Genomic DNA, 24,697 nt, shown 5'->3' with positions numbered 1-24,697 from the left:
AAGCATCCCCTGTCGATCGGTCACACCCGCCGTGAGCCCTATATCCTGATCAGGTAAACGGAGTCATCCGTAGTCAAAATCAGTGTGCCAAGAACGGCTTCACAATCTGTATGAAACATGTCAGACAGCATTTGACCAAATGATAGGTTGTATTGACGAACTAGATCGTTATAACGACCATAGAATTTGCGAAATGCTTACTTCAATCGAGACTGTTGAAACCCCTGTACCATCAACTTGTTTGTCAGTAGCTTACCTCGATTTAAAAACTGACTATACGCAGAACAAGCTCTTGCATATCGAATCAGTTGAGATATATAAACACCATATGCAGGTGATAATGGAATATTTCTACATAAATATGGGAAGTTAACGATGGAGAAGCTGAAATCATCCCGTTTGTCATACAGTTGAGTTGTCAATAAATTATCTAAGTATGAAGCAGAAGTAGATGACTCTGTGGTGTCCTTTATTTCGAGCTCACAGGGATATATCAAATCGATATATGAGTGAAAGTTATTATTGTTAATAGACAAATCGTCGTCGATATATCTAAATGTCGACTTGAAGGCCACAGCGAGAGATTTTTTCTTCTCACGTAGAGTTTTTTTTAAATAAATTCTGCTTCATATGAATATAGAAACAGGTCAGCTAACAAAGGAGCACAATTCGTGCCCATGGGAATCCCAACAGATTGTCGGAAGACCTGATCACCAAAGACCACGAAGATATTGTCAATGAGGAACTCTAATATATTTTTTATTTCAACTCCAGAGTACTTGTGCGTGGAATCAGAGTGGTGTTTAACAAAGTAAGTTTTTGAACTGTAAGGTATGAAATGCGAAGGCACCTTTGGCTTTACCTTGATGGATCAGTTCCTATTTTTGGCGCGAAACACTCTAATTATATCCGTATCATTTATTATCCCACAGTTGAATGTGGACCTACTTAGCGCCATGGTACCCAGAAAGAATAGCTCTATTGATTTTTTGTATGCAAATTATCATAGGAAAAGAGGACATTGTAAGAAATTGTAAATTAGCGCGATGAAAAGATGACAAAAAAGTTGAAAATTATCGGGGCGAAAAGACGACCGATTTAGGTCGCTATTGTGCGGGTTATTTTTATCCTCTTTTCTCCTGAGTTTTTTTTTATTGGATTTTTTCCCGTTATTTTGTGGCCAAAAAAAGTTACAAAATGCAATTTTCTTTTTCTTCAGTCGTCCTCTTGGTTCGAAATAACAAAATGACGACAACAGAACAAACAAGCCACTATGATCATCGTGTTCTGAAACAACCCTCCCTATGTTAACAACGTATCTGTTGACAAACCATATTGTGTACTTTCTCTGCTTTTTTACCCCAACAGTATGCAGTTTTTATAGTACAAACGATACGTAATAGTAGTCAATATTTAATTACGAAAAAATGCAAATACAAAATAATATAAGTAAATAAATAAATAAATTGATAAACAGGATTTCATTGGATGTGATGAATATCAAACATTATGCATACATTTGTTTGTAATTTAGTTCTATTATATGCTATTAGGAATTGTTTTGTAGGATAATGTTTTAAAAGGTACATAGTCGAAGTCTGATATCGTGTCCGTTTTCATGCTTCCTGCAGGGACAATTGGTTCTAAAAGAACTGCACCATTGTCAAAATCTGGGAGAACGATGAAATCCTTTCCAATTTTTGCCACTCTTTCCGTAAAAATTGGTTGCTGTGAGTCTGCAATGGCGTTTTTCTGAGAATCAGGTGGCGTAAAAAATACGGTGGTTTTGGGTGGACTAGTTGTGGTAGTGACGTCATTTCCAAGTCTAATGTCTATAACGTCACTGTGTACTCCAGACGTGGATTTCTGATGGATCATTTTCCCCCCAGCTTGTGCAATCGTTTGTTTGCTGTTTAAAGATTGCATAACGACATCCGAGAGAATGTTACCAATCCTTCCAGCGGTTACATCCATACGATTTGCAGTAGTTTTCGTGGAACTTTGGTTGATTTGAGCTACACCATTTGTGTCTTTTCTTTTGTCCTCTTCTGTATTGGATAAGGACGCGTCTATAATTCCACTACCAACAGGAAATGAAGTTGTTGTCTGTATAATTTGTGACGATGTTCTGGTGGACGGCAAATCTCCTCTCGTTGGACCTTGATCTATGTAATCGCTGTATTCATCAATTATTTTCTGAAAGTCGTCTGTTGAATTCAAATCGGTTTTGTTAACCTTGTCGTCAATGGACAAATCTCCTTCAATGAAGGTATTTTCTGTTGTAATGTAATATGCCGTGGTTGTCGGGGACACAGTTGTTGAACTAGTCACTTCTGTTTTGACATCGTCACGTGATGGAGTTATCGTTGACATTGTCGTCTGCGCATACGTTAATGTGGTGTCGGGGTATGTCGTTCTTTCTGTTGTCGTTGTCTTGGCTGTTTCTGTCGTCGTCTTGTCATAGACCGTGGTGGTGTCTGAATTCGTGCTAATCTCCATTGTAGTTGTTGATGGTGTTTCGGTTCTCGTAGAATTATCATCTGTATTGCTTGCAGTGGTCGTTTCAATATTCGTCATGTTGTCGTCATTTTCTTCTGATGCCACTGTTGTGGTTACGGATGGTGTTTCAGTAGTTGTAGAATTATTTTCTTTGTCAATATCATTTGGAGATGACGTCTGTGGGTTTTGCTGTGTAGTCGTCTCTGTATTCAATGAATTTTTATCTTCTTCTCCATCATACAAAAATCGAAAGAACATGTGGAGCCCTCCCTCTTCAGAACTGGCCGAGTCACTATCTTCCTCCCAGTCCCACGAATCAATGTAGCTTGGATTACTGTCATTTATAGTAGCCACACCTACAGTCAGTTAAATAGAAGTATGAATATACGGCAGTATAGAAATGGTCATTTGGATAGAGCTTAAGAAAAGTGCTTAGGAATTAGAGTACAGGTACATATATGATATAAATGTATGGTTTTGTGGTACTGTACACGTACAATAATTTAAAATGTATGGAATTGAGGTACACGTAAAATAATTATAAATATATGGAATTATGAAATAACATATATATTTACCTCTCTCTTGTGGACGGGATCCTGATTGAGAAGTTAAAATGTCACGAAAAAGTCGTCGGAGACCGAAACCAGCAGCATGTGTTGCACAGAAAAGAAGCATGCTAACCTGAATTATCTTCATTGTTATCTGAAAAAGAAAAATACCTAATTAGCATAAGAATTACTATGAAAAGTGCCTAATTAGTCAAATGATTACTATGAAAAGTGTCTAATTAGACTAACGATTACTATGATTTTCTTGTCATTTTGCAATTTCATTTCACTTTTGCCGTGCAGTAATGTTTCTCAAATAGTTCAACTTACGACTGTGTTGCCACCTTTCTCTTTAGTTAATGGTGTTCCAAACGGATCACAGCTAATTTATACTATCCAGTTTTGCTGTAAGTACTTCCCAACAAATTCCAGAGTGTCTATGAAAAGTAAATCTCGTCAAGGTTGACGTAACCAGTTTGTTTTTGTTTATTTCGTGCATTCGTCGTGGGATGGAGGAAACATGATTACGGCATCGTAAGAATTGTCGCGCGTGTAGGGCGAAAAACCACACATCACTTTTCCTGATGTCATGGGCCATTTCCCTAACTGAGCAGTGACCACACCGGTCAGCCTTGCATTTCTGTGGGATTGATGTGAATGTATCTTTAAAAAACTATTTCCAAAATTAATTCTGCTTAATTTGGGAATGAACTTATTCTTAATATTAGGCTTCAGGATGTATAATCTCTAGAAATAAATCAAGTGTATTAACATAAAACAAGAGTACCGCAAACGGTACAATATACGCCCGTCGGACTGTGATATTCAACGTGTAAACACATTATGCACTCTGAATTGATATCACACACATTTGGAAGAGAAAAGTCTTAAAGTAGGTCACGGTGTATCAATCCGTCTGATATATGAACTTATCATGTATTTCTATGAGAATGAGGTTGTAATATCTGTATCCATGATGAGAAAAAAGTTCAGGAAACTTTTTGAACTATTTTTAGTCTTAAAGTAGGTCACAGTGCACCAATGAAGTTGAAATATAAAAATCTGAGAGGGAGGTTGTGACAAAATTTCAGGGAAATACCTAAGTCCATAACGAGAATAAAAATCTGAAATGTTTGACATACTTTTAGCCCTAAAGGACATGTACAATGTAGGTCATGGTGCACCAATCCAGATGAAATTGTGACGAAATTTCAACACTGTACATGCATCCGTTACGGACAAAAAGTCCGGAAAACACGACGTTGGACTGACACGCGGACAGATAAAAAGTGCGGAAAACATGACCTCGGACAACCAGACAGACAGGTGGACAGATACACGGACAGCGCCATAACACAATACGCCATATCTAACGGCGAACATATAAAAATGTAATAAATGTTAGAATTGTCAAGTTTCCCATTTTATTGATTTCATTAATTACTTTATATATATTCATTCATGGAATACAAAAAGAATGTGCAATGCTATGTGGATTCAAGATTATTTTGCGGGATGTAGTATCAACTACAACTACATGTAGTAATATATTCGAGTGGTCTTGAAGTTGATAAGGGTTTTGATTTTAAACAAGTGAAAATTCCATACACATAACGTTATACATGTATTTATATTTTTATGCCTTATAAAACCGCTATCCTTCTGTGTAAAATTGTTATACTGACTAATTATCTAACTACAACAATGGATGTATCTTAATTAAAGTAGGACTTCACAATTAACTCTTCATCAGGAGGAGATTGATCGTCTATGTGGTCCGATTAGAATCATTTCATCTTCAGCGGCCTCATCTTTGACGCTGAATTGCGTGAAGTTGGTTTTTTTGTGTGATATGACGATAAGCAATTTTCAGATCGATTAAAAATGTAATCACCCTCTAGAAACAATTCACACAAAGTACTGGCGTCTTAATACTTACGTTTATGGAAACAATTCACTGACGTACTGGTGTTTATAGAAACAATTCACGTGAAGTACTGGCGTCTTAATACTTACGTTTATAGAAATAATTCACGTGAAGTACTGGCGTCTTTAAAATGCTTACGTTTATAGAAACAATTCACGTGAAGTACTGGCGTTTATAGAAACAATTCACGTGAAGTACTGGTGTTTATAGAAACAATTCACGTGAAGTACTGGCGTTTATAGAAACAATTCACGTGAAGTACTGGCGTCTTAATACTTACGTTTATAGAAACAATTCAAGTTATTTACTGGTGTTTATCGAAACAACTCAAGGTAAGTACTGGTGTTGACAGAAACTATTCACGTGAAGTACTGGCGTCTTAATACTTACGTTTATCGAAGTACTATCGTCTTCTTTCTTACGTTTATAGAAACAATTCACGTGAAGTACTGGCATTTATAAAAAAAAAAAAAATTCACTGAAGTACTGGCGTCTTAATAGTAACGTTTATAGAAACATTTCACGTGAAGTAATGGCGTTTATAGAAACAAGTCACGTGAAGTACTGGCGATTGTGGAAGCTATTCACGTGAAGTTCTGGTGGTTATAGAAACTATTCACGTGAAGTACTGGCGTTTATAGAAACTATTCACGTGAAGTACTGGCGATTGTAGAAACTATTCACGTGAAGTACTGGCATTTACAGAAACGTACTGGCGTCTTCATACTTACGTTTATACTGTGTGTCAGTAAGTGTAGATTAACAAACCTTACATCTGCCATCCAACCTTTCTTTTAGTGTATCAATTTCTACCGTCAATGGATTAATTTCTGAAGGTTTTGCATTTACCTCATGCACACATCCTTTTCTACACCAGCATTCTATTTTCGGTTGTTACAAAACTAGTATTGCTCAAAGCGGATCTGTTACTTTTAAGCTCTTTGGGAGCAAATCAGCTTAAGATCTATTTTGATAGGCAAACCCAAGTTAATTCGAGGATGAATTTAAGTATTGAGTAACCCTAAAACCACACAAATATGACCCACTGAAGTTACCTAATCATACCTGTATCCAACTCACACGTAATCGATCAGTTTACGTTCCACTAATGGCTGTAAACAGTGTAGGCATTTCTTATTCATTACAGTCCATTGTTGAGAAAAAGAGGTTTTACAGGAATAGCTGTAAAGTAATAGAATTGTCAACCCTTTAAATTTAAAAGTCATTAGAATTCCCCGTGCCACCATTTTTGTTTACATGCGCTACAACTCGGGACTCGTATAAATTCGTTCTATTGTAAATACCCTTGCGCATGTGCATGACGTGTATTTAAATGAACCCGACTTAAATCGTGTTTTCCAACAGAAGGAGGCCCAAATTAAATGCCATATGACACAAACCTGCATGCACACATCGAACGCGGTTGACCTACATTCTTACTCAGTCTACCTACAGTACTGCATATTTACCTGACATCTCGCTTGACGAATTTATGTCAAAATGTGCAAATTCTAAATTATTTATCTTCTCCTACATTTCTCTTTGTACAATATTTTCTTCAGTGTCCCCTCTTATGACACCTGGTACACTGCCGATCTGTACACACGGCCGCCGTTGTAGTAGAAGAATGTATGGTTGCTACTGCTGCATGAGCTGAGTGATAGGGCTTCTACTTCTCCTGTCTATCCCTTCGCCTCTTACATTCGTCATTGACTTTCCTGTCTGTCCTAATTTGTGATTTTAAAATTCTTTTCTCATTGTTGGAGTTCGAGGTAATGGGATTTTTTTTTTTTTTTTTTTTTTTACATGTTTATCAACGGTTTTCTCCACCCGGCTACCGATGAAATGACTAAAGAACAACGCAGGCTAACTTTGGATTCCCGCATACATTTTCAACTCGTATATTTTTAATAGCTTTGTGATTTTGCCAATTGTATTTTTTTAAAATGCAAAGTAGAATCAATTAGCAATTGATTATTAACTTTAATACCAGTGTTACTTAATTAATTGCTCTCAATTCCAACTCCTTTTGATTAGGGGGTAGAAAAATAACCGGGCTGTGAAACTTCATATATTTTAAAATCCTTAGTGACATCAATGTAATTTGTCAAATTACTTTATATTATTGAGTAAAAAAATTAAAATGCCTGCAAACTTTGACGGGGGGATGTTTTAAAAATATTTACCATTTTCCATTGATCCCTATAGTGAAATACGTGATTTTTTTTAAAGGGAAAGGCAACCCTAACCATATAGTTGCTTTTATGAATAAAGTATTACTTACTTATATCATAATTTACAGTTTTTAACAACAAAAATCCTTCCTTAACAATTAAATCATAATTAATCTATCATGTATTTTGAATTACCCGGCTTATTTCATCAGCAGCACTGTAAACATGACACGTCACGAACAGTTAAGTTTGGAGCCGTATAGATTTGAGCCGCTCTTTCGCAAGAAGAAATTAAGAAAAGAAGACATTCAGTCAAGTTGCAGAGCAGGCAGACGGTAAACGTTTTTTCATACAAATGTTTTGAATCTCAACTTGTCATTACTCAAATGATGGATCCACAGTTTACGTAGTCTTTTCAATTCAAATGACTTGGTTGTGTTGAGAATTTCGAAGAGAAAACCCCAAACCCCACTTTTTCACATCTCCCCTTCGCATTAGTGTAATTAACTGCTTGCCAGGAAGGCATCAACATATTTATTCGTAAGATCCACCGCATGCACATCTTTGATGATCTCACAGGTGCTTGGATTCAGCGCCCCCCTCCGAATAAACTACATGAGTTGATTAATTAATATTTTTGTTGAAAATATTTCTAATGCATGTCAACAACGTCTTGCATACCCATAAAGTCCAAAATACATATAATTCAAAATGAGCCCTTAAAAAAATACCCTCACTGGTTATTATAAGTTCTGTAATAATAGCCAATGAGAGTATTTTTTAAGGGCTTATTTGAATTATTTTGAACTTTATGGGTATGCAAGACGTTGTTGATAGGCATTAGAAATATTTTCAAGAAAAAAATAATTAAATCAACTCATGTAGCTTATTCGAAGGGGAGGGGGGGAGGGTCCTGAACCCAAGTACCTGAGGATGATCTTAGATTCTCATCGAAACCGGAACAGACGGTGTGACGTTAAAATTATTGATTTTTCTGGTCTTGAATACAAAAGAGTTACAAATCATGGCAGCCTCTATAGATCACGGGAATTTCAATTTTTGACGTTTTCAAATTAGTCCTGAAGCTTATCTAGGCCATATATCAACGGAAATGTGTGACAAATCTTTGTCATATGATTAATCCTATCATTTATCATGTAAAAATATTTTGGGTTGCCTTTCCCTTTAACCCAAATTATAGTTATCTCTCTTTGTTTTGTAAAAAAAAAATCAACTTTTATGAAAATTCATATAAATATCTATATTGACATAATGAATCCTTTAAAATTGAAAACTTTTGAAAATTGACCAGAAGGTAGACGGCGAAACAATACTATCGTTCACAGATCTTTATAAGATGATGAAATCCTAAGTTTGATTTACTTCGTTTTCACGCCATGAAGCCTGTTTTTCTTTATTTCCTCGTTTGCTTCCTTCCGCGTTGTCATAAACTTCACGTTATGTTTATATGTAGTTCTTCATCACCGCTCATTTTGAATTTACACCCGTCCGGAAATAAATACCCGGTATGCTAGAACTTAGTTTCCTGCTATTCGGTGGTGATTTGTACTTCTTTGCACTGTAGATAAATGTCTCTAAAAATATTGGAATATGGAGTCAAACTCTCATCATTTGTCTCTTGAATTCTTTTGATTTATATGTCTAATCGTCCTCGACGTCCAATCATTTAAATTTTAAAATTAATTTATATTATAATTGGCTGTTCATTTTGTTAGTTATGTAATTGGTAGTCCATTTTTATGTTGACTTGATGTATACCAAATTGTTTGGTGATATGAATCAACAAATGAGTCGAATTGAATACTGTCTGGACGATAAATCGGCCGATGGGTGGCGGTTATCCAGAAAGGCCCAAAGCGAAAGTACAAATGTAGCGACAGAAAAGCGCTTACTTATGCTCAGCGCTTTAAAAACCGATAGGATGGCTCTTGGCGTTCTCTCGTCTTTTCACTTCGTCAATGTAAAACCTCTTAAGATGTCCTCCTTTTCTCCCCCACTAACTTGCGACTTCTTGATTTTTTCCCCCAGTTCTCCCTAAAAATTTACATAACATAGTTAAGTTCTAATGGGAGTCTCAGAAACCAAGAAATGGTCAATGTATTGTCCTTTTAGCATCAGATCCCATCAGGTGACCCACGTGTTATAGCGCCATAAGTAGCACAAGCCCTAGTTTGGGAATCTATCAGGCTATTTAATTAAACCACTGTCATTTACCATAGCAAGGTTCAATCTAGAAAAGGTGTTTATCAAGAAAGGTATGAAATGCGAAGGCGCCTTTGGCTTTACCTTGATGGATTTTTTTGGCGCGGAACACTCTAATTATATCCGTATCATTTATTATCGCCAAGTTGAATATGGACCTACTTCGCGCCATGGTACCCAGAAAGAATAGGTCTGGATTTTTTTGCAAATTATCATAGGAAAAGAGGTCATTGTATTAAAGAGATTGTAAATTAGCGAGACGGAAAGATGACAAAAAGTTTGAGAATTAGCGGGGCGAAAAGACGACCGACTTAGGTCGCTATTGTGCGGGTTATTTTTATCCTCTTTTCTCCTCAGGTTTTTTTCTATTGGATTTTTCCCGTTATTTTGTGGCCAAAAAAGTTACAAAATGCAATTTTCTTTTCCTTCAGTCGTCCTCTTGGCTTGAAATAACAAAATGACGACAACAGAACAAACAAGCCACTATGATCATCGTGTTCTGAAACAACCCTCCCTATGTTAACAACATATCTGTTGACAAACCATATAGCGTACTTTCTGTGCCTTTTTACCCCAACAGTATACAGTGTTTATAGTACAAACGATACGTGAAAGTAGTCAATATTTAATTACGAAAAAATGCAAATACAAAATAATATAAATAAATAAATAAATTGATAAACAGGATTTCATTGGATGTGAGGAATATCAAACATTATGCATACATTTGTTTGTAATTTAGTTCTATTATATGCTATTAGGAATTGTTTTGTAGGATAATGTTTTAGAAGGTACATAGTCAAAGTCTGATATTGTGTCCGTTTTCATGCTTCCTGCAGGGACAATTGGTTCTAAAAGAACTGCACCATTGTCAAAATCTGGGAGAACAATGAAATCCTTTCCAATTTTTGCCACTCTTTCGGTAAAAAATATCTGCTGTGAGTCTGCAATGGCGTTTTTCTGAGAATCAGATGGCGTAAAAAATACGGTGGTTTTGGGTGGACTAGTTGTGGTAGTGACGTCATTTCCAAGTCTAATGTCTATAACGTCAGTGTGTACTCCAGACGTGGATTTCTGATGGACCATTTCCCCCCCAGCTTCTGCAATCGTTTGTTTGCTGTTTAAAAATTGCACAACGACATCCGAGAGAATGTTACCAATCCTTCCAGCGGTTACATCCATACGATTTGCAGTAGTTTTCGTGGAGCTTTGGTTGATTTGAGCTACACCATTTGTGTCTTTTCTTTTGTCCTCTTCTGTATTGGATAAGGACGCGTCTATAATTCCACTACCAACAGGAAATGAAGTTGTTGTCTGTATATTTTGTGACGATGTTCTGGTGGACGGCAAATCGCCTCTCGTTGGACCTTGATCTATGTAATCGCTGTATTCATCAATTATTTTCTGAAAGTCGTCTGTTGAATTCAAATCGGTTTTGTTAACCTTGTCGTCAATGGACAAATCTCCTTCAATGAAGGTATTTTCTGTTGTAATGTAATATGCCGTGGTTGTCGGGGACACAGTTGTTGAACTAGTCACTTCTGTTTTGACATCGTCACGTGTAGTTGTCGTTGACATTGTCGTCTGCGCATACGTTAATGTGGTGTCGGGGTATGTCGTTCTTTCTGTTGTCGTTGTCTTGGCTGTTTCTGTCGTCGTCTTGTCATAGACCGTGGTGGTGTCTGAATCCGTGCTAACCTCCATTGTAGTTGTTGATGGTGTTTCGGTTCTCGTAGAATTATCATCTGTATTGCTTGCAGTGGTCGTTTCAATATTCGTCATGTTGTCGTCATTTTCTTCTGTTGTGGTTACGGATGGTGTTTCAGTAGTTGTAGAATTAATTTCTTTGTCAATATCATTTGGAGATGACGTCTGTGGGTTTTGCTGTGTAGTCGTCTCTGTATTTATTGAATTTTTATCTTCTTCTCCATCATACAAAAATCGAAAGAACATGTGGAGCCCTCCCTCTTCAGAACTGGCCGAGTCACTATCTTCCTCCCAGTCCCACGAATCAATGTAGCTTGGATTACTGTCATTTATAGTAGCCACACCTACAGTCAGTTAAATAGAAGTATGAATATACGGCAGTATAGAAATGGTCATTTGGATAGAGCTTAAGAAAAGTGCTTAGGAATTAGAGTACAGGTACATATATGATATAAATGTATCGTATTGTGGTACTGTACACGTAAAATAATTTAAAATGTATGGAATTGAGGTACACGTAAAATAATTATAAATATATGGAATTATGAAATAACATATATATTTACCTCTCTCTTGTGGACGGGATCCTGATTGAGAAGTTAAAATGTCACGAAAAAGTCGTCGGAGACCGAAACCAGCAGCATTTGTTGCACAGAAAAGAAGCATGCTAACCTGAATTATCTTCATTATTATCTGAAAAAGAAAAATACCTAATTAGCATAAGAATTACTATGAAAAGTGCCTAATTAGTCAAATGATTACTATGAAAAGTGTCTAATTAGACTAACGATTACTATGATTTTCTTGTCATTTTGCAATTTCATTTCACTTTTGCCGTGCAGTAATGTTTCTCAAATAGTTCAATTTACGACTGTGTTGCCACCTTTCTCTTTAGTTAATGTGGTTCCAAACGGATCACAGCTAATTTATACTATCCAGTTTTGCTGTAAGTACTTCCCAACAAATTCCAGAGTGTCTATGAGGAGTAAATCTCGTCAAGGTTGACGTAACTAGTTTGTTTTTGTTTATTTCGTGCATTCGTCGTGGGATGGAGGAAACATGATTACGGCATCGTAAGAATTGCCGCGTGTGTAGGGCGAAACAAAACCACACATCACTTTTCATGATGTCACGGGCCATTTCCCTAACTGAGCAGTGACCGGTGTATATCGGTCAGCCTTGCATTTCTGTGGATTAATGTTGTCATTTCTGCGAGATTGATGTGAATGTATCTTTACAAAAGTATTTCCAAAATTAATTGTGCTTAATTCGGGAATGAACTTATTCTTAATATTAGGCTTCGAGATGCATTAACATAAAACAAGAGTACCGCAAACGGTACAATATACGCCCGTCGGACTGTGATATTCAACTTGTAAACACATTATGCACTCTGAATTGATATCACACACATTTGGAAGAGAAAAGTCGTAAAGTAGGTCACGGTGTATCAATCCATCTGATATATGAGCTTATCATGTATTTCTATGAGAATGAGGTTCCAATATCTGTATCCATGATGAGAAAAAGTTCAGGAAACTTTTTGACCTATTTTTAGTCTTAAAGTAGGTCGCAGTGCACCAATGAAGTTGAAATATAAAATGATTATGTATTTCTCTGAGAGGGAGGTTGTGACAAAATTTCAGGGAAATACCTGATCCATAACGAGAATAAAAATCTGGGGAAAAAATGTTTGACATACGTTTAGCCCTAAAGGACATGTAGGTCAAGGTGCACTAATCCAGAAGAAAAAGTGACCAAATTTCAACACTGTACATGCATCCGTTGCGGACAAAAGGTCCGGAAAACACGACGTTGGACTGACACACGGATAGAAAAAAATCCGGAAAACATAACCTCGGACAACCAGACAGACAGATGGACAGATACACGAATAGCGCCATAACATAATACGCCATATCTAACGGCGAACATATAAAAATGTAATAAATGTTAGAATTGTCAAGATTCCGATTTAATTCATTTCATTAATTACTTCATATTTATTCATTCATAGAATACAAAATGAATGTGCAATGTTATGTGGATTCAAGATTATTTTGCGGGATCTAGTATCAACTACAACTAGCAATATATTCTAGTGGTCATGAAGTTGATAAGCGGAGTTGATTTTAAACAAGTGAAAATTCCATACACATAACGTTATACATGTATTTATATTTTTATGCCTTATAAAACCGCTATCCTTCTGTGTAAAATTGTTCTACTGACTAATTATCTAACTACAACAATGGATGTATCTTAATTAAAGTAGGACTTCACAATTAACTCTTCATCAGGAGGAGATTGATCGTCAATGTGGTCCGATTAGAATGATTTCATCTTCAGCGGCCTGATCTTTGACGCTTGCGTCAGGTTGTTTTCTTGTGATATGATGATAAGCAGTTTTCAGATCGATTAAAAATGCAATCACCCTCAAGAAACAATTCACGTGAAGTACTGGCGTCTTAATACTTACGTTTATAGAAACAATTCACGTGAAGTACTGGCGTCTTAATACTTACGTTTATAGAAACAATTCACGTAAAGTTCTGCAGTCTTCATACTTACGTTTATAGAATCAATTCAAGTTAAGTACTGGTGTTTATAGAAACAATTCACGTGAAGTTCTGCCGTCTTCATACTTACGTTTATAGAATCAATTCAAGTTAAGTACTGGTGTTTATAGAAACAATTCACGTGAAGTTCTGCCGTCTTCATACTTAAGTTTATAGAAACAATTCACGTGAAGTACTGGCGTCTTAATACTTACATTTATACTGTGTGTCAATCAGTGTAGATTAACAAACCTTACATCTACCCTCCAACCTTTCTTTTAGTGTATCAATTTCTACCGTTAATAGATTAGCTACTTAAGGGTTTGCATTTATCTCATGCACACATCCTTTCCTTCACCAGTATTCTATTTTCTGTTGTTACAAAACTAGCATTGCTCAAAGCGGATCTGTTACTTTTAATCTCTTTGGGAGCAAATCAGCTTAAGATCTACTTTGATAGGCAAACCCGAGTTAACTCGGGTTAACCCGAGGATGAATTTAAGTATTGAGTAACCCTAAAACGTCACAAATATGACACATTGAAGTTACCTAATCATACCTGTATCCAACCCACATGTAATGGCTGTAATGGCTGTAAACAGTGTAGGCATTTCTTATTCATTACAGTCCGTTGTTGAGAAAAAGAGGTTTTACAGGAATAGCTGTAAAGTAATTGAATTATCTACCCTTTTAGGCTTTAGCATTAGAAATCACTACAATTCCCGGTACCGCCATTTTTGTTTACATGCGCTACAACTCGAGACTCGTACAAATTCGTTCTATTGTGAATACCTTTGCGCATGTGCATGACGTGTATTGAAATGAACCGGACTTAAATCGGGCTCTCCAACAGAAGGAGGCCTAAATTAAATGCCATATGACACAAACCTGCTTGCATAAATCGAACGCCATTGACCTACAGTACTGCATATTTTTCTGACATCTCGTTTGACCAATTTATATCAAAACGTGCAAATTCTAAATTATTTATCGTCTCTTCCATTTCTCTTCGTACAATATTTTCTTCAGTGTCCCCTCTTATGACACCTGGTACACTGCCGATCTGTACACACATGGCCACTGTTGTAGAAGAATGCATGGTTGCTACTGCTGCATGAGCTGAGGAACAGGACTTCCACTTCTCTTGTCTATCCCTTCGCCACTTACATTCGTCATTGACTTTCCTGTCTGTCCTAATTTTGATTTTAAAATTCTTTTCTCATTGTTGGAGTTCGAGGTAATGGGATTTTTTTTTACATGTTTATCAACGGTTTTCTCCACCCGGAGACCGATGAAATGACTAAAGAACTACGCAGGCTAACTCTGGATTCCCGCCTACATTTTCAACTCGTATATTTTTAACAGATTTGTGATTTTGCCAATTGTATTTTTTTTTTAAATTGTAATGGTTAATCTTCACTTTTTACACTTTAACCTTATTTACAATTGATCACAGACTGAACATTTTCGCTGTGTTTTGGTCTGTAAACATGCCCCACCCCTCGTGAAACAAGAAAAGTTTTGGTAAGAATTTGCTGAATGACAATTTAGAATGCCTGCAAACTTTCAACTTTTATGAAAATTCATTTAAATATCTATATTGACATAATAAATCATTTAAAAATGATAACTTTTAAAAATTGACCAGAAGGTAGACGACGAAACAATACTATCGTTCATAGATCTTTATAATTATAGATTATAGACTTTGTATGGGAAAATATGACGACCGAGTTTTTTGGCGCGTAGACGGACCGAGCTTGCGAGGTCCGTTCGCGACAAAAAACGAGGTCGTCATATTTGCCATACAAAGTCTATAACCTTTTTATTATATACTTTCAATTTCATTTAGAAACTAACAATAATTTTATTTTTAACAATAACTTTATCGGTTTAACTGAGTAAAAGATGAAAAACACGAAAAATTTGAAAATTAACGGCGTAGAAATTTGATTGTGACGTAATGTTTGCGGGCCGGAATGTTTCCGGGCATATATCGTGTGATATATGCCCGCAAACTTTTAAAGAAAAAAGAAGAGATGAAATTGAAAGTATATAATAATGATGAAATCCTAATTTTGAGTTACTTCGTTTTCATGCCATGTTTTTCTTTATTTCCTCGTTTGCTTCCTTCCACGTTGTCATAAACTTCACGTCATGTTTATATGTAGTTCTTCATCACCTCGCATTTTGAATTTACACCCGTCCGGAAATAAATACCCGGTATGCTAGAACTTAGTTTCCTGCTGTTCGGTGGTAATTTGTACTTCTTTGCACTGTAGATAAATGTCTCTAAAAATATTGGAAAATGGAGTCAAACTCTCGCCATTTGTCTCTGGAATTCTTTGATTTATATGTCTAATCGTCCTTGACGTCCAATCATTTAAATTTTGAAATTAATTCATATTATAATTGGATGTTTATCTTGTTAGTTATGTAATTTGTAGTCCATTTTTATGTTGACTTGATGTATACCAAATTGTTTGTTGATATCAATAAACAATTGAGTCGAATTGAATACTGTCTGGACGACAAATCGGCCGAGGGGTGGCGGTTATCCAGAAACGCCTAAAGCGAAAGTACAAATGTAGCGACAAAAAAGCGCTTAGCTACCCTCAGCGTCTTTTCGCATCGTTAATTGAAAATCTCTAAAATGTCCTCTTTTTTCCCCCACTAACTTGCAACTTCTTTATTTTTTTTTTTTTGTACTTCTCCCTACCAATATATACATAACATAGTTGAGGTCTAATGGCAATCTCGGCAGCCAGGAAACGGTCAATATATTGTCCTTTTAGCATCAGATCCCATCAGGTGATCCAAGTGTTATACCGCCATCATTAGCCCAAACCCTAGTTTAGTATCCTATCATGCTATCAAACCACTGTCATTTACCATAGCAAGGTTAAATAATGTTCTGGTCTCTGGAAAAGGTGTTTATCAAGAATAGGTATAAAATGCGAAGGCGCCTTTGGCTTTATCTTGATGGATCAGTTCCTATTTTAGGCGCGAAACACTCTAATTATATCCCTATCATTTACTATCGCCATGTTGAATATGGACCTACTTAGCGCCATGGTACCCAGAAAGAATAGCTCTATTGATTTTGTTTGTGCAAATTATCATGGGAAAAGAGGACATTGTAAGAAGTTGTAAATTAGCGAGATGAAAAGATGACAAAAAGTTGAAAATTAGCGGGGCGAAAAGAAGACAGATTTAGGTCGCTATTGCGCGGGTTATTTTTATCCTCTTTTCTCCTCAGGTTTCTTTCTATTGGATTTTTCCCGTTATGTTTTGGCCAAAAAAGTTCCAAAATGCAACTTTCTTTCCCTTCAGTCGTCCTCTTGGCTCGAAATAACAAAATGACGACAACAGAACAAACAAGCCACTATGATCATCGTGTTCTGAAAGAAACCTCCCTATGTTAACAACGTATCTGTTGACAAACCATATAGCGTACTTTCTATGCTTTTTTACCCCAACAGTATACAGTTTTTATAGTACAAACGATACGTGAAAGTAGTCAATATTTAATTACGAAAAAATACAAATACAAAATAATATAAGTAAATAAATAAATTGATAAACAGGATTTCATTGGATGTGATGAATATCAAACATTATGCATACATTTGTTTGTAATTCAGTTCTATTATATGCTATTAGGAATTGTTTTGTAGGATAATGTTTTAGAAGGTACATAGTCAAAGTCTGATATTGTGTCCGTTTTCATGCTTCCTGCAGGGACAATCGGTTCTAAAAGAACTGCACCATTGTCAAAATCTGGAAGAACGATGAAATCGTTTCCAATTTTTGCCACTCTTTCCGTAAAAATGTTCTGCTGTGAGTCTGCAATGGCGTTTTTCTGAGAATCAGGTGGCGTAAAAAATACGGTGGTTTTGGGTGGACTAGCTGTGGTAGTGACGTCATTTCCAAGTCTAATGTCTATAACGTCACTTTGTACTCCAGACGTGGATTTCTGATGGACCATTTTCCCCCCAGCTTGTGCAATCGTTTGTTTGCTGTTTAAAGATTGCACAACGACATCCGAGAGAATGTTACCAATCCTTCCAGCGGTTACATCCATACGATTTGCAGTAGTTTTCGTGGAGCTTTGGTTGATTTGAGCTACACCATTTGTGTCTTTTCTTTTGTCCTCTTCTGTATTGGATAAGGACGCGTCTATAATTCCACTACCAGCAGGAAATGAAGTTGTTGTCTGTATATTTTGTGACGATGTTCTGGTGGACGGCAAATCTCCTCTCGTTGGACCTTGATCTATGTAATCGCTGTATTCATCAATTATTTTCTGAAAGTCGTCTGTTGAATTTAAATCGGTTTTGTTAACCTTGTCGTCAATGGACAAATCTCCTTCAATGAAGGTATTTTCTGTTGTAATGTAATATGCCGTGGTTGTCGGGGACACAGTTGTTGAACTAGTCACTTCTGTTTTGACATCGTCACGTGTAGTTGTCGTTGACATTGTCGTCTGCGCATACGTTAATGTGGTATCGGGGTATGTCGTTCTTTCTGTTGTCGTTGTCTTGGCTGTTTCTGTCGTCGTCTTGTCATAGACCGTGGTGGTGTCTGAATTCGTGCTAATCTCCATTGTAGTTGTTGATGGTGTTTCGGTTCTCGTAGAATTATCATCTGTATTGCTTGCAGTGGTCGTTTCAATATTCGTCATGTTGTCATTTTCTTCTGATGCCACTGTTGTGGTTACGGATGGTGTTTCAGTAGTTGTAGAATTAATTTCTTTGTCAATATCATTTGGAGATGACGTCTGTGGGTTTTGCTGTGTAGTCGTCTCTGTATTCTTTGAATTTTTATCTTCTTCTCCATCATACAAAAATCGAAAGAACATGTGGAGCCCTCCCTCTTCAGAACTGGCCGAGTCACTATCTTCCTCCCAGTCCCAGGAATCAATGTAGTTTGGATTACTGTCAGTTATAGTAGCCACACCTACAGTCAGTTATAGAAGTATGAATATACGGCAGTATAGAAATGGTTATTCGGATAGAGCTTAAGTACACAGCTTAAGAATTAGAGTGCATATATAGAATAAATGTATGGCATTGATGTACACGTAAAATTATTATGAATGTATGGTATGGAGGTTCATGTATACTGTAAATAAATGTATGGTATTGTGGTACATGTAAAACAATTATAAATGTATGGTATTGAGATACACATATATTGATTATAAATATATGGAATTGTGGTACAATTATAATTATAAATGAATGGAATTGTCAAATAATAATTTATGCTTACCTCTCTCTTGTGGACGGGATCCTGATTGAGAAGTTAAAATGTCACGAAAAAGTCGAAGGAGACCGAAACCAGCAACATTTGTTGCACAGAAAAGAAGGATGCTGACCTGAATTATCTTCATTGTTATCTGAAAAAGAAAAATACCTAATTAGCATAACAATTACTATGAAAAGAGCCTAATTAGTCTAATGATTACTACGAAAAGTGTCTAATTAGTTTAACGATTACTATTAAAAATGCCTAATTAGTTTAACGATTACTATTAAAAGTGTCTAATTTGTCTAACAATTACTATTATATTCTTGTCATTTTGCAATTTCATTTTACTATTGCCGTTCAGGAATGTTTCTCAAATAGATTATCAACTTACGACTGTGTTGCCACCTTTCTCTTTAGTTAATGTGGTTCCAGACGGATCACAGCTAATTTATACTATCCAGTTTTTCCGTAAGTACTTCCCAAAAAAATTCCAGAGTGTGTATGAAGAGCAATTCTGGTCAAGGTTGACGTAACCAGTTTGCTTTTGTTTATTTCGTGCATTCGTCGTGGGATGGAGGAAACATAATTACGGCATCGTAAGAATTGTCGTGCGTGTAGGGCGAAAAACCACACATCACTTTTCCTGATGTCACGGGCCATTTCCCTAGCTGAGCAGTGACCACACCGGTCAGCCTTGATAAATATCATTGCACTTTGTCATGCCATATTTGACTAGTCAAATTTATGTTGCATTTACTTCGTGTACATGGTCGCTACATTGACCGTGAAAGTAAATGAGATAAAGAACGGCAAAATGGTATATATGGGTGTTTGATGCTCTTCTCATCTTGAAGAAATAAAACCCTTAGTCAAGAACTTTTGAATAATTGTAGGAAGAATTGAAGTCATACAATAGATAGTGTGAAATACAAATCACAAAAAGTGTACCTTTGCTGATTTGAAAATGACAGTTTCGATTTTTTTTAAAATTATTTTGACAAAGCAAAACAATTCTAAATTTCGTTGTTGTTGTCCTAGGTTAACTGTTTATATATACGTCATCCTTAATGGTCTCAAAATTGTTTGTTATTTTTGTTCTGAAAATTTGATTTATCAAAATTTATGTTGATTGATAATTTGTTTGGAACTTGTGCACTTACCAAATGACGTATACGTGGTCAAACCTGCGCTTCCGATAGATTTTTGCTTATAAGAGGGCGTGTACAATCGTTGTTATTACTCCCTTCATATTTGTTCCTTTGCCATTGCTGTTTTTTGTGTTTTGGGATTGGACAGGCAAATATGAATAAAGCGGGTTCATCGAAAATATATTCATGTATAAATTCAATCCGAATGAAAGTCACTAAAAATACAAGCATAATATGTTAAAATACCAACTAAATAGGTAAAAAAAAAAAAGAAACACCAAGAAATATTAAATACAATAAATCGGATATCGTTTTTGTAAGGGAAGAGTGTCATTTTCTTCGTGCAGCTATGACGACGCTTCAGTACCACGCTTGTGTGAAAGTTCTCGTGGGTGTTGCTAAAGGGGAGCAGTTGGGACACGTGCCTCCACTTCCAAATCTGAGTTGGTATGTGTATAAACATGTCTGTATTCTTTCCACTTTCATATTTCTTAAATGTTAAACATAAAAAGAAAACTTTTAATACAAACCTTTATAAATCGAAATGATATTTATATAAGTATCCTGTGAAAAATGTTTAAAGGGACTGGTTCACGTGTTTTTGTTTTGTTTGTTTGTTTTGGGGAGTTGTTTGTTTTTATTTTCAATCTTTTTATTTGGTTTCATTTTTTATGTTAAACATTAAAAATATAACTCATTTAAAGTTGACAACCAAAATTTGGACCTTAAGGGAATGTTTTAGCCTAAAATCTGTGTTATGTAAAGAGGATTCGAGTCATGTATATCTAGTGAAATGTTAAGTTTGTAATCCTACTTTTGTACAGACACAAATTTAACATTTCAATTGCACATTTTACCTAAATAATACTTGAAATGTGATATATATCATAAACTTAGATCTTCAAAACTTTGTAAACAATAATATTCCGCAATCTTTGTTTACACAACAAATAAGAAACTTTCTATAATAATGTATAACCTAATTTTTTTGTCTAACCTTTTAAACACATTAGACAGTATATTTTGATCAACAAAATTTTGGGGGAAATCTAAAAAACAAAACAAAAATATATATTTGAACACTTTTAAGGACACTACTAGAGGACCTCAATCAGGAAAATATCTAAATTATTTGACAGTATCAATGTCAATGATAAAAACAATGTTTTTCTTTTTGGATTATTTGAAAATACTAAGATTTCTTTGTGAACAATGACAGTTTTCCATTGGTTACAGTGAACATGAGATTAGTCAATGTATGTACAATGTGAACTGCATAAAACAGGATATATGAGATAACTCGCCTTCAGCACAAGTCATACTTTACAGACCAATTACATTATTCTCTTACAAAAAACCTTCAAGATCTTTGATGTAGACTGCCTCACTCCGACTCGTGATTATATACTACTGATAGATGGATGGCATTTCTATCACATTGACCTTAAATCATCTAGAAGTTTTATGGTAGTGTCTAATAAGTTTATTTTTTATCGTAGAAGCTTTCGGGATGGTTCTCCATATAATGTTAAATGTTTTCTTCCAATAAATAAAACCATTGGATAGTTTTATTTTTGTTTTGATGGTGAATGACATGACAAAATTATGACTTTATTCGATACACAAAAGATTTTAATTAAAAGTAATTTATCAAATATGTTCTGTACATTAAAGTTAGAAGCTGTACATACCCTAATCACTGGGCATGAGAAGCCTTATAACTTCAGATTACACCACAGTGTGATGCAGGTAAAAAAGAATCCATCATCATCGTTATCATCATGATATACTAACTTTTCCAATGTTTTTGCCTTTGAATCTTTACAAATTGTAATGATAGCCATTTCCTCATGAACGCAATGCATTTGTAAACAATGCGCGTATGAATACAAATGAATATAGTACGTCTGTTTAAAAGCTTGAGAATTCCGATATATATACATGTACACGCAGGTTGGGTAATCAGAGTCCCAAATTCCGGTTCCAATTATTCAACAAGAGGTGCATGGACCACATCACTAACCAGGGCGATCGATCACGGTAGCTCAGTTGTAGAGCGTTTGCTTCGTAACCGGGAGGTTGTGAATTTGAGTCCCGCTCGTGCCATGAACGGGTCATATATAAGAGGTAAACATCGGTAATGATTGCTTCTTTGCCAAACGCTCGGCATTCAGAAGTGAGAATCACAGGTCTTTGGATATGACCTTGAAATTGGAGGTCCCGTGTCGCGGCAGACGTTGGCGCGTTTTAAAGAACCCTCACTGCTACGGACGTAAGCGCTAAGCATAGGTCTAAATCTGTGGTACTTAACCTACAACTGCATCTTCAAGAGTCAGTGGTTTCTGATCTGCTCCGTTTCACATATGAAGTGACATCTCAATATGGAGAAAAATTCTCGACAGGACTTTGAATAAACAACAAACCAACTCACCACAGCCGTTCCATTTTCCCAATAGGCATGTAAACTTCAAACGTCTGTTGTAGTCCCACAATGACTCTCTTTGTGCAAACAAATTCAATATGCAGTATATGAAGATTTTTGCATATAAATTTTTAAAATTTGTTACCATGAATTTTCCTATATAATCATATTTAAACTTTAAATCCTGATTTTAGACCTGTTGGGTGTAGGCATTTATGATTTGAAAACACTTAAATTTATAACTACATGAGGAGGCGTGTATATTAATTTCATAGAAGATATACTTGTGACTCTTCAGATGTGACCCCATCAAAGGTTCAGGTGTGTACAATCACGAGGAAGCTTGCATAAAAGGTGAAGATAACGAACAGTGATCAATCTCATAACTCCTATAAGCAATACAAAATAGAGAGTTGGGCAAACACGGACCCCTAGACACACCAGAGGTGGGGTCAGGTGTATAGGGGGAGTAAGCATCCCCTGTCGATCGGTCACACTCACCATGAGCCATATATCTTGATCAGGTAAAATGAGTTATCCGTAGTCAAAATCAGTGTGTCAAGAACTGCCTAACAATCGGTATGAAACACGTCAGACAGCATTTGACCCAATGATAGATTGTACTGGGAAACTAGATCGTTTTAACGACCATATACTGACTTTAAACGAGACTGTTGAGACCCCTACACCATCAACTTCTTTGTCAGTAGCCTGCCTCGATTTTAAAACAGGCCATACTCAGAACAAGCTCTTGCGTGTCGAATCAGTTGAGAGATATAAACACCATATGCAAGGGGTAATGGAATATTGCTACATAAATATGGGAAGTTGACGATGGAGTAGTTTGTCATAAAGTTGAGTTGTTAGTTTGCCGTTAATATCTACTTTCAATAAAATATCTAAGTATAAAGCAGAAGTTGACGACTCTCTGGTGTGTTTTATTTCGAGCTCCCTGGGATATATCGAATCGAATACATATTTTTTATTTCAATTTCAGAGTACTTCTGTGGGAATCAGAGTGGTGTTTAACAAAATTATTTTTTGGATGACTGATCACTAGATGAAAGGTGAAGATAACGAACAGTGATCAATCTCATAACTCCTATAAGCAATACAAAATAGAGAGTTGGGCAAACACAGACCCCTGGACACACCAGAGGTGGGATCAGGTGTCTAGGGGGAGTAAGCATCCCCTGTCGACCGGTCACACACACCGTGAGCCATATATCTTGATCAGGTAAAATGAGTTATCCGTAGTCAAAATCAGTGTGTCAAGAACTGCCTAACAATCGGTATGAAACATGTCAGACAGCATTTGACCCAATGATAGGTTGTATTGACGAACTAGATCGTTATAACGACCATAGAATTTGCTAAATGCTGACTTCAATCAAGACTGTTGAAACCCCTGTACCATCAACTTGTTTGTCAGTAGCTCAATTTAAAAACTGACTATACGCAGAACAAGATATGAATATTTCCGTTTGTTTTAGAATCCACATTTGATTTACACCACTTCTGGCAGTAAGTTTGAAGGTTCTCCTTCACAGCTGTTAATATACGCAGAACAAGATATGAATATTTCCGTTTGTTTTAGAATCCACATTTGATTTACACCACTTCTGGCAGTAAGTTTGAAGGTTCTCCTTCACAGCTGTTAATATTTGTCGTGAGGAGCAAAGACAGGGACTTGGTAGAGCACTTACTGGATCCAGCAATGTATATTTGTTTGTAAGGGTTTTTATGTAGTTTAGGAATCCAGTATAGGTACGGCAACTCCTATTCATTGACCCATTGACAGGGATATTAAATGTGTCTAAAACTGAAGCATGGTTTCGAAGAATTTCATCTTTTGAAAGGGCAGTTGGAGTATAAGTAGGATTGTCAGCTGGAACCAAAACATATTCCTTACGTAGCCTGTCTAATTCTTTTATCACTTCTGGTTTACTAAACACAAAAGGATAGATGGTACATACGGCTCGTTTTTTCATGTACAACTGTATCCAGCAGACGATGCAATGTCAAGCACTTTCCTTGAATTTTACAGCTATTTGAATATGTATGAATACTCAATAAAACAAAGTCTATCTATCAATACCTTACCAGTTTCCTTCATCAAACTGCAGTTACCTGTCAGGTATAACTTGTCACAGAATGCATTTGAAATGCATGTCACAAATGAGAATATATATAACATCGATATACCAAAAGACAATAAGACTTTAAAATATCACA

General features: G+C 36.1%; 4 protein-coding genes across 7 annotated transcripts in view; 1 reads left to right on the top strand and 3 right to left on the bottom strand.

Annotated features, from left to right (window-relative positions):
* LOC125678098 (40S ribosomal protein S19-like) overlaps positions 1-24,697 on the top strand; it is a 193,108-nt gene that overhangs the window by 109,429 nt on the left and 58,982 nt on the right. The gene's annotated exons all lie outside the window — the stretch shown is intronic.
* Positions 1,398-3,507, bottom strand: LOC125678094 (uncharacterized). Its single transcript, XM_056156249.1, has 3 exons — positions 3,381-3,507; positions 3,078-3,204; positions 1,398-2,855 (listed from the first exon to the last, which is right to left on the bottom strand). Exons 2-3 carry the CDS (start codon positions 3,196-3,198, stop codon positions 1,540-1,542), a joined length of 1,437 nt encoding a protein of 478 aa, XP_056012224.1. The 5' UTR covers positions 3,199-3,204; positions 3,381-3,507; the 3' UTR covers positions 1,398-1,539.
* On the bottom strand, positions 9,984-12,083 carry LOC125678093 (uncharacterized). 4 transcript variants are annotated; one of them, XM_048916222.2, is made up of 3 exons: positions 11,965-12,083; positions 11,648-11,774; positions 9,984-11,425 (listed from the first exon to the last, which is right to left on the bottom strand). In XM_048916222.2, the coding sequence occupies exons 2-3, from the start codon at positions 11,766-11,768 to the stop codon at positions 10,122-10,124; spliced, it is 1,425 nt and encodes a 474-aa protein (XP_048772179.2). In that variant the 5' UTR covers positions 11,769-11,774; positions 11,965-12,083; the 3' UTR covers positions 9,984-10,121. The 4 variants fall into 4 exon arrangements, with proteins under 4 accessions (XP_048772179.2, XP_056012223.1, XP_056012222.1 ...); XM_056156248.1 differs by having other exon boundaries at positions 11,951-12,065; XM_056156247.1 differs by lacking the exon at positions 11,965-12,083 and adding an exon at positions 11,876-11,962.
* On the bottom strand, positions 17,234-20,526 carry LOC130051411 (uncharacterized). Its single transcript, XM_056153325.1, has 4 exons — positions 20,408-20,526; positions 19,284-19,335; positions 18,914-19,040; positions 17,234-18,598 (listed from the first exon to the last, which is right to left on the bottom strand). The coding sequence occupies exons 1-4, from the start codon at positions 20,524-20,526 to the stop codon at positions 17,289-17,291; spliced, it is 1,608 nt and encodes a 535-aa protein (XP_056009300.1). The 3' UTR covers positions 17,234-17,288.

Source organism: Ostrea edulis, chromosome 2 (assembly GCF_947568905.1).
Source record: "Ostrea edulis chromosome 2, xbOstEdul1.1, whole genome shotgun sequence".
In the NCBI taxonomy this organism is placed as follows: Eukaryota; Metazoa; Mollusca; class Bivalvia; order Ostreida; family Ostreidae; genus Ostrea; species Ostrea edulis.
This window is presented reverse-complemented; position numbering and strand designations above follow the sequence as displayed.